Here is an 11,164-nt window from a genome sequence, read left to right as displayed (position 1 = left end):
GCCATTGTGTGGTAGTTTGAGCATTCTTTGGCATTGCTTTTCTCTGGGATTGGAATGAAAACTGACCTTTTCCAGTCCTGTGGCCACTGCTGATTTTTTCAGATTTGCTGGCATATTGAGTGCAGCACTTTCACAGCATCATTTTTTAGGATTTGAAACAGTTCAACTGGAATTCTATCACCTCCACTAGCTTTGTTCATAATGATGCTTCCTAAGGCCCACTTGACTTTGCATTCCAGGATGTCTGGCTCTAGGTGAGTGATCACACCACGGAGAGGTAAGGGTCCTTTAAAAAATGTGGACATATGTAAGAATTCTGACAAGAACAGAAACTTTCAGAATGTCTCAAATGTCAAGATTTCCTATTCAACTGCTGAGAATATTTTCAGTTGTTCTGGACATCAGATCTTTTCCTCCCGTTCAGCCTTTAGAAGGGAAAGTGAACCCCTCCCAACTCTATTTCTGAACAAACTGTGGAACTTACAGGTAAGATCAAAGCTAATATGTGTCATCAGCTACTGTTTCTGGAGAGTTTTTTAGCATCCATAATCCTATCTGGTGGGGCTTGATATATGAAAGTCTGAGATGGTAAAGAATCCATCTGCAATGCAGGAGACATGGGTTTGATCCCTGGGTCAGGAAGATCCCCTGGAGAAGGGAACGGCCATCCACTCCAGTATTCTGGCCTGGAGAATTCCATAGACAGAGGAGCCTGGAGGGCTACACTCCATGGGTTGCAGAGTTGAACATGACTGAGCAACTTTCACAGAGCAAACTCAGAGTAATGAGACTTTAGTAAAGGAGAGCGAACCCCCTGAATAAAACATTTTCAAGTAGAACTATATTGAATTAAAAGGAGGTCATTGAATGAAATAATTTTTATTCTGGTAATGAAATAATGCTGAACCCTGCAAATTTCTTTGTTAAGAAACTAAATAAAGTGAATTGTAAAGACTAAGAAAAGGTTTAGAAAAGGTATGTTTACCTTTCATTTTTTTTAAGAATCATTTTTTGTGAACTTTTTGTATCATCATTTTAGTTAGCTTTTACTCTTAGTTATAAACTATAATAATCTAGATAGGGAATATTTTGTTTTATGGTAGTATACAAATAAATGACTATGTGAAATCTTTTTTCCTTATAAGTTGAAAAATTTTTGAAGATAAACACTTAGTATTTAAGTTTAGAAACAAAGTCATTCCAGGAGATCAAATTATTGTGTCATAAACACCTTTACAAAGAATTAATTGCTCTTTCTTTTCAGTTTTCCTAGTTTATAATTGCCTCCTGCTTTATTCATTTGTTCCTTTATCTATCTGTTCACCAATGCTTACTTAACACTTACTGTGTGCAAGGCACACATGATACTTGATGCTGAAAAATTAAAGGTATTTAAGTCACAGACCCTTCACCTTGAAACTCAAACTTCAGGGGACAGAAATAGCTATAAATAATTAAAATGCAATGTGAAAACAGAAGTAATTGGATCATAATTAAGGATATCTGAGAACTCACAGGAAGGATGGAGTTAACTCTGCTCAGGCACAGGGAAGACTTTTCAAAGAAAGGCGTTCAGTCAAGTTTGGAGGAAGACTGTATTTTGCCAGTTGGAGGAGAAGGAGCATGATAATGCATTCAAAGTGATTATAGCCCAGATACATTATTTCCACAGACTGCTGTGGAAATTATTTCCTCAGATACATTAGCCCAGATTATACATTCCTCAGATTATAGCCCAGATACATTATTTCCTCATGCTGCTGGAAGATAGGATGCTGGGCATTGCTGGAGAAGCCGTGAATAGGGGCTATCAGCATCAGATTTAGCCAGAGCTGGCAAACAAAGAGCAGTTTGTCTTTTATTTTTTTAACTGTGCTGGGTCTTTGCTGCTGTCAGCGGGCTTTTCTCTAGCCGCCATGCACAGGCTTCTCAGTACCGTGCCTTCTCGTTGCAGAGCACAGGCTCTGTAGCACATGGGCTTCATAGCTGAGGCTCAGGGCTTAGCTGTCCCACAGCACATGTAATCTTCCCGGAACAGGGATTGAACCTGTGTCCCCTGCATTGGCAGGCAAATTTGTAACCACTAGACCACCAGGGAAGTCCCTAAGAGCAGTTTTTAAAGAATCAATAAGAGAATGAATATTATACAGAGATCAGAAAATACCTGAAGATTTCTGTTCAGTCCCAAACTGTTTTTCTCTTCTTTTTTTCATTACCAGTCCCTTCTAGGACTCACCCTTCTTTTCTTTTCAATATAGAGTTGTTACAATCTATGGAATCCCTTAGTATCATTAATCCAGACATATCCTTCAGGTGAAATCTCTCTAATTCAAACTTTTGTTTTTCCTAAAGGCAAAAATTATTCAGAGTTTTCTGCTTTTAAGTTTAAAATTTAAAAAAGGCTTTTTAATTAAATTTGTTACAATATTGTTTCTGTTTTTTGTTTTGGTTTTCTGGCTGAAATGCACATGGGATCTTAAGCTTCCTGACCAGGGGTCAAACTTGCACCCTCTGCTTTGGAAGGTAAAATCTTAACCACTGGGTTTCCAGGGAAGTCCCTTAATTTAATTTTTTATACTGATAATTGCAGTAGGTAAACGAGCAGAAACAAGTAATGTAGTAAAAGATCTTCTAAATTCATTCTATACTGTGATATGTATAGCTCTTAGCTCTTTTTCTGAAAATTAAAATGCCCTTTTGGATTCATTGTTGTTGTGTAGTCACTAAGTCGTGTTTGACTCTTTTGCAACCCCATGGACTGTTGCCCGCCAGGCTCCTCTGTCCGTGGGATTTCCCAGGCGAGAACACTGGAGTGGTTTACCATTTCCTTCTCCAGGAATCTTCTTGACCCAGTAATCAAACTTGTGACTCTTGCATGCAGGTGGATTCTTTACCACTGAACCACCTGGACATTACCTTTACATTAATTTGAGGGTATAAATAGTTAGACCTCAAAAATGTGTTGATGTCCGTTAAATCTTGTGTTAGTCCTAGCCTAGAGGGCCAAAGACTGTTGACCAGTCTATGAGCCCTTCTGAATCACCTTTTCTCTTTTTCTTCACACAAGTTACTTTCCCAGCTCCCCTTGTTGCTAGAATGGCTATGTAGCCCACCTTTGGCTACTAAAACTTAAGACAAAGTTGTCTAGCTTTCTGGAATAGTTTGCATTACCTCTACTCTTTTTTGTCTGAATAATACACCTGAATAAGTTACTGAATAAGTAATACTGAATAAGTTACCTAGAGCTGTGACAACTCTATTGTAGCCATGAGGTTGTCAACACGCCCAAGAGCAGATTCAAAAGCTTTAGAGAGCCAGTGGCATTGATGATGTTGTTGACCTGTCTTGATTTCTGGATATTTTATTGTATATGTCCAGATACATGTCTAAGAGCCACCTACTCGTGGTTGTTGTCAGTTTTAATGGGTTCCTCATTACACAGAAGAAGGAACTCACACTGAATTAAAAATATAAGCAGGTTGTTTGACAAGTGAGGATGGACTTAGGAAAAACCAGATGGAGAAATCAGAAGAGTCCTGGATTTATTATCACTATATCTATAAAATATGTTCTTATAATCTAGCATTACAGTATACAGAAGATGTGCTGTGCTACAGAATAAGATAGCTTAAGATGAAAACAAACCAAGACAAAACAAAACAGGAAACCCTTGTGATTTGTGGTTTAAAAATAAAAGGATCTCAGGCAGCCAAAGCTGCAACTTCTCAGCCTTTCTTCTGGCAGCTCTGCTTTTATGTATTATGATCTATTGCTTTAATCTGTTTCTGAACATAGTAGGAAAGTCTCTTCAAAATGATATCTATATATACTTTGGTCTGAACACCTTATACTTTTGTCCCTCCACCCCAATTCTCCATTCATCATGGGCATATCAGCTTCCCTCAAGCCTACAAAAGACCACCAATGGTGTGAAATTCCGACACACACTTTACTTATTTTAGGCATTCAAAGGAATTCTCATAAAAGAGGAGGAAGGTCCCCTCAAATAAAATTTTTATAAAGAATGATTTTTCATATGTTGTATGAGAAGTGTGAATTGCTATAATTTTTTCCTTGAATGTGTGAGAAAGTTCTCTTTCAACCACATCTCATCTCCATGTTTCTCTACCCTTCAGACATGACAGAGAAGCATGTTTATACTGATGTGAAATCTCTTGGCCAAATGAAGAAAATACAATCCAGAACTGCTGACAGGAAAAATGAGGGTGGTAAGCATCTGTATTTACAGAATCATACATCACAGGTTTGAACATGATCATATACATTAAAAAATCCACTAAATTTGTAAATGTCTCTCTATAACTTACCTGCCAAGTGTTTAAACTGTGTTTGAACACTTACTTGGAAATGAAACTCATTTTTTTCCCCCTCAGGTTAGTAGTCAATCACAAATTGTAACTGCTCCTAGAATATTTTTGCTTTACTCTGAATCAGAATATTTCTTCCTGAATCTGGCATGCATAAACACTACTTAGAAGCCTTTTCATGGAGAAGTGATTATCATAAAAGCTTGATGAATTCTTATGTTGAGTCCAGGATTTTAATGCAACAGGGTATTATTTCTTCCTGTGAGTCCATGAATTAATTACAGTGCAGAAAGCATGGCAGGATCATCTTGTTTTATTAGTGATAGATGTAGAGTCAAGGTATATTTGCTGTTTAAGAGGTTTTTGTTTTTAAAGATGATAAATGCTATTGCTAGGGAATTGTGTATAGGCATTATACTGTAATGATTGGGTCTTTATCACCATTTTTTAATTTTATTTTTAAAAAATTAACTAACTAATTTTTGGCTGCACTGGGTCTTTGTTGCTGCACAAAGGCTTTCTCTAGTTGCAGCAAGTGGGGGCTACTCGCTAGCTGCCTTTAAGGACTTCTCATTGTGGTGGCTTCTCTTGTTGCAGAGCAGGGCTCTAGGCTTGCAGGCTTCATTTGCTGCCACACACAGACTTCATTCAGCAGTTGTAGCTCTCCATGGGCTTAGTTGCCCACGGCATGTGGGATCTTAGTTCCTGGACCAGGAATGTCCACTGCACTGGTAGGTGGATTCTGGACCGCCGGGGACGTCTCCTTATCATCATTTTTTAATGGTTCTCTTCTGACTGTCCTTCTCAATAACCCAAGTGACTACTCTGTGCTGGGCTGTTTGCCACAGGTGGCCATACCAGTGGAAGAACTGAAAGAAAATGTCTTGGTCCTTATGGCTTCAAATAGCTTCATCAAACTCCTTATTTAAAAATCTGTAATTTTAAGTTATTTTGCTCTTGTAGTTATAGCAGTTGCAAAAATATATATAAAAAGAGAAAAACCTATGCTTTAATTTGTTGTGAGTAACATTAGGAAAGGGGGCTTAGGACTTAGGACAAATGTGAATTCTATCATTCTACTGTAATGCTTTATTAAATGTTAAATTTCTACACTTTAGCCATTTATTCATAGATGTGTAGGAAGTCATTATTTTTTGACATATATTTGCATATATAAAAATTAAGAGAGATTTCCCTGGCAGTCCAGTGGTTAAGACTGTGCACTGCCAATATAGGGGACAGAAGCTTGATCCCTGCTTGGGGAACTAAGATCCCACATGGCCAAAAAATTTTCTTTTGAAAAAGTGAAAAGACAACCTATAGAATGGGAGAAAATGTTTGCAAGTCATATATCTGAAGTGATGTGGATTCATAATAAATAATGAACTCTTATACTTTAACAATAAAAAGATCAGTTACCCAATTAAAAAAAAAAATTAAGGGCAGACATGCCCATTAAACAACTTGAGGCAGAGACAGAAGCACATGCATGGCAGGCTTCCATGAAGGTTTTTTCTTTTCCTTTTTTAAAGAATGGATATTTATTTATTTATTGGCAGCATTGCAGCGTGTGGAATCTTAGTTCCCCAACCTAGGACTGAACCTGTGCTCTCTGGAGTAGAAGCCCAGAGTCCCAACCACTGGACTGCCAGAACAGTCCCATCTGGGAAGATTTTCTTAAATTTATCTTTTTTTTAACGTCTTTATCAGGCAGCATGCCCCATTATGCTGAAGTTTTCTCCAATAATTTTATGCTTCTGTAATCTTGCTTTGACCTAGATACATAATATTAGTTTTGTTTGAACACTGTTGCAATAACACCTTTAACTTATACGTTAATTGCTTTCATCAGGCTTATCGTTCCAATTCCCTCTTACTTTCATTTAATCACAGCTGCTGACTGCAGGTCGGCCACATTCTGGGTGCTGTGCTGTATGCCAGCGATACCAAGGAGATACTGTGTTTTTGTTGCTGTTTATCACAAAGCCTTCTCCCTCTAGACTAAAATAAATCCTCAGGAATGGAAATTACGATCAAATACCTATTGCAGAGCATTTGAAACCTCAGAGGAGGTCAGTGTGGAAGGAGACTACAGTAGTGGGGAAAATGACAGAAAATGAAAATGAGGAAGTGATCAGATAATGAGGTAAGTTTGAATGTGCATCCTAAGTTCAAAAGGAAGTATTAGAAGCTTTTAATGGAGAAGAGAAAGAACCCGGGCTCTTTGGGATTTAGTTGATTTCATGGCTTGAAGAAGGAAAAATTAAGTTTGGAGAAGGGATATCTAATTGTTATCTGTGAATAAGGAAGCATTTAAGACAAAGTTCATCAATATTCTGGAAAAGACAAAAGTATGATAACGGTAAAAAGATCAGGGATGTGGAGTGGAGAGATGAATAGACAGAACACACAAGATTTTTAGGGCACTGAAAACATGCTTTATGATATTATGATGGATATATGTTATTTTACATTTGTCCAAACCCACAGAATGTATTAATATAACACCAAAAGTGAACTCTTAGGCAAACTATGGACTGAGTCAATGCAGATTAATTGATTATAACAAGTGATAGCAAGTGTACAACTCTGGTAGGAGATGCTGATAATAGGGGAGGCTATCTATGCATGTGTCAGGGTAGGGATTCCTTGAGAAATCTCTGTAACTCCTCCCTCAAGATTGCTGTGATCCACAGCCAGGCAACAAGAAGGTGGGATGAACTGAGAGAGTAGGACTGGCATATCTACACTGTCACATGTAAAACAGATGACTAGTGGGAACCTGCTGCATAATACAGGGAGCTCAGCTTGGTGCTGTGATGACCTAGAGGTGGGGGAGAGCAAGAGGGAGGATTAAGAGGGAGGGGATATACGTATACTTATGGCTGATTCACACTGTGTAGCAGAAACCAATGCAACATTGTAAAGCAATTATCTTCCAATTAAAAATAAATTTTAAGTTTTAAAAAAGTTTTAGAATAAAAGAAGATTGTTGTGATCCAAAAAGTCTAAAAGAATGAAGTCTTAAAAAAAATCCTTTGAAAGATAATGTACATAGAGGTCAGCTTGAAGGAACTATTTGGGGACAGTTTGTGACACTTTGAGCATTAATGATAGTAATATTATAATAGACAAATATATAAATTAATAAAATTGTTTTACAAGATCATGTGTTCATAATGATAATCAAAAGAAAAGTTTGTCAGCATAGAGAGTTGTAATCTGAAATGAGAACTCTAACAGATTATATATCAGAAATGTATTTCAACAAGTTAATAATTCCTTAAATATGTTAATATAGCTAAATGATTTTGTATATGTTTATCATAATATATGTTTATGAAGTATAGAGAAGTATTTGTTTTAACTGTGTAAGTAAAGATGGAAAAATATTGGAAATTATGTGAGCCCAGAAAAAGCAGAATCCAAAGGAGGATGATCATACACAATAAGAAAGCAGAAAGAGGAAAAGAGAGTTCAATTTCATGCTTTACAATGATGATTTAACCACATGTTTTAAAAAGGGACTAACTTCAAGAGTGTGATTCCTCTTTTCCTAGGGCTTAGACTTTCTAAAGGGCCCTAAAATTTAAATGCTAAAAGAATGGATACACAATTTTTAATAGTGCTAACAGATAACAGCAATATAATAAAAGGATAGCATAATGCATAATTAAATGTTAGCTAAACTAAGACTTAAAACATGTATCATTTGTAATGCAGATATTAGGTTAAGAAATACAAAACCTATATGAAAGGTGAGAATTCCAAATGTTATATTTTTGCAACAAATGAAATTTAAAACAAGAGCCAACTTAGTGGCCTGCAGCTTGAGTTCAGCTGTAGGTGAAGATGGTGCGAAAAGCAAAGAAACTCAATCTAAAATTCAGTTGTTTGGCAAACTATTTCCTGAAGTATTTTGCTTTTTGGTCCATGGGCATTACTGCAAACTAGAAAAGTATCCAAGGACCTAATAATGCAACTATTGGAAAGTACAATTATAACCTTAGAGAAGTATAAAAATTATAGGAATAACACACGAAATGAAGTTTAAACACTACTGCTTTATTTTAAAATAGATTTAAGTACAAGAATAGCAATAGGTTTTGTAATAATTTTACTTGTATTTGCTTCTTGAGGTGTTCAAAAGAGTTAGATACTTTAATTGAAATTTAAAAATTTTATAGGACTTGAGTACTTAAGTAGAAATTAATGTTGAAATGTTTCAATAGGTTTCAAATTGCCTTTATTAGTGAACAAACAGTGAGTCACGGATAAGCTGGGTGACTGACTCAGTTTTTTAGGAAGCTGCCTTCAGGGTGTGGGTCAGGGGTGGGGCCTCAGGCCAAGGCTTGACTAGGGAGCTCCCACCTCCAAGCTCACTCCTCACTCACATGGGTGTTGGCTGGTCTCAGGTCATCATTGGCTATTGACTGGAGACCCAAAATCTTTGTCAAGTGGGCCTTTTCATAGGGCTGTTCAGATCACAGGGGCTTCTCTCATTGCTCAGTTGGTAAAGAGTCTGCCTGCAATACAGGAGACCCGGGTTTGATTCTTGGTTTGGAAAGATCCCCTGGAGAAGGAAATGGCAACCCACTCCATTCTTGCCTGGAGAATTCCATGGACAGAGGGTCCTGGCAGGTTACAATCCATGGGATTGCAAGAGTCAGACACGACTGATCGACTAAATCACCACCGCCATTCACATCACAGCAGTTTGCTTCCTATGGGGGTGGGGGAGAGACTGGAGAAAGAAAGAGAGAGAGATGGAAATGCATTCTCTCTCTTGGGAAGAGGATTCCAAAATGGTATGGATACTAAGGGGTGGGGAATTGTGATTGGGGGCCACTGTAGAGGTTGCCTGTACTATGAGATATGCATTTATGCATTTTATAAAATAGGGATGATTCAAATCACAAATATTAGTAAATTTTATTTTCCATTTGCAAAAGCCTTTGGTCACGTTTGCAGTGATCAGTTTGCTTTTGTGTATCCCTGTTAAACTATGACCTTGAGGGCATGCCTTGTGACTCATATCTGTCTTCAGCAGGCGATAGACTGTGAAGTGCTCCAGAAATTCAGGTCGAACAAGATGAATTAATAAGTATCATTTGAAACAGATTATAAGCTTTATTTTGTATGGTTGCTGAGGATAATTAGAAATTCAAATAGCAAGAGCACTTTTTGAAAACCTGTAGACCGATAATAGCTGTCACCATAATTTTGCCGTTTCCAAAGGGGCGCTTCCTCTTCTGCTTTTGTAATTTTGTATTTTGGCCACCAGATGGCATCGTCGTACAAATCAAGTTCTGAAATTAAGCTGCTTCAATTTGAAACTGTCTTGCTCATAAGAATAAAGAAATAAATACATTCTCATAAGCTGCTACTCGGAATGTTAGTAGACTAGTATTGCAAATAGATTTGGCAAAATATATCTGTAGTATTAAAAATGCTATCACTTTTGAATTAATGATTCCACTTTACAGATCTGTCTTCAAAAAATAATACATATGAACAAGATGCTATACAATTAGATTTTTTTTTTTTTAATCTCAGGATTATTTGACTCGCCAAATACTAGGAAAATCTTGTATCCAACAATAGGAGAAAAGTTAAATAAATATGATATTACCCTACAATTGAAAAATACAAAATTTAAAAATTATTTTTATGAAATATTCAATAATGTAAAAAATGCTCCTAATATAATGTTAGTTGAAAAATCATAGACTAACGTGTAACTCCTCCTATGCACAAAATATACACAGAAAATATGTAAAGGAAACATATTGGCATAATTTTATAAGGAGATTTTAAGGTTTTTTTCTTCATATTTTCCTTGTTGTTCCAATTTTCAGTAATGAGTAGCTAGAAATAGCATCATATTTTTTAATAAGCAGAAATCAAGTGTGAGAACAAAGATGGGAATAAACATTTTTGTGCTAATCATAATTAAAAATTCTGTCCTCTACTATGTTAAACCATAAAAATATTCATTTATCTAATGATTAGTGTTTTTTATATGTCAGACATCCTACTGGGCGATGGTTATACAAAAGAAAATAAGACACAATTTTTGTCTTTACTGAACATACGGTCAACTTGGAGAGAGAGACATATAAACAGATACTATATAAAATAATATGACAGGTGCAATGAATAAGACTATTAATGGTCTGATACGTTTTCTTTCTCTCATTCGTTAGACTCAATTCTCCCAGGTTTTTTTTTTTTTTTTTTCCCCACATCACCCGGGGCTTGCAGGATCCTAATTCCCAGTCCAGAGATGGATTGAACCCAGACCCTCTCAGTGAAACTGCAGAGTCCTAAAGCCTGGACCAGGGAATTCCCTCAGTTCTCCATTTTGTTCTCCAATATTTGATTTGTGACTGTGATTTACTGAACTTTACACATATTTTTCATTAAGAATTTCCAAGAACAGCCATGAAACACAAGTAAATAATATTTACATTATCTATCCAGTGGTTATGAGTACCATTTTGTTGGCAAAGATATTATCTACCTGTGAGAAATGGATTGTTGCTGCTGTGATTAAGGTGGAGGATGATATAGAACAACTGCTATGAAAAACTTGCTTGTCTGAGGTTACCAGCATTTCGATTGTGAGGCTGAGATGAGTTTTAGTAACAGATTTTCAAAAGGTTTTCCCTCTTCTCTGGTTTAGCACAACAGAGTGTATGTGTGAAGAAGGAAAACACATGGGCAGCTCTTTTGGAGAGGCATTACCCTTTAACAAAAACCCTGCATTTTGGGTTGCTTTTCTTCTCTCTAGAGGGATGTGACTGAATGAGTATGGAGTAGCACTGGGGTGTGAA

At 36.7% G+C, this 11,164-nt stretch overlaps 1 protein-coding gene across 3 annotated transcripts in view; it reads left to right on the top strand.

The window, feature by feature from the left end:
* Positions 1-378: 378 nt before the first annotated feature.
* LOC133043775 (C-type lectin domain family 7 member A-like) overlaps positions 379-11,164 on the top strand; it is a 48,385-nt gene continuing 37,599 nt past the window's right edge. For all 3 annotated transcript variants that reach the window (XM_061125005.1, XM_061125007.1, XM_061125003.1), the window contains exons 1-2: positions 379-486; positions 4,137-4,229. In XM_061125005.1, the coding sequence (XP_060980988.1) occupies positions 4,139-4,229 (91 nt within the window). In that variant the 5' untranslated portion in view covers positions 379-486; positions 4,137-4,138. The remainder of the gene's footprint in view (positions 487-4,136; positions 4,230-11,164) is intronic.

This window comes from Dama dama, chromosome 22, assembly GCF_033118175.1.
Source record: "Dama dama isolate Ldn47 chromosome 22, ASM3311817v1, whole genome shotgun sequence".
Classification (NCBI taxonomy): Eukaryota; Metazoa; Chordata; class Mammalia; order Artiodactyla; family Cervidae; genus Dama; species Dama dama.
This window is presented reverse-complemented; position numbering and strand designations above follow the sequence as displayed.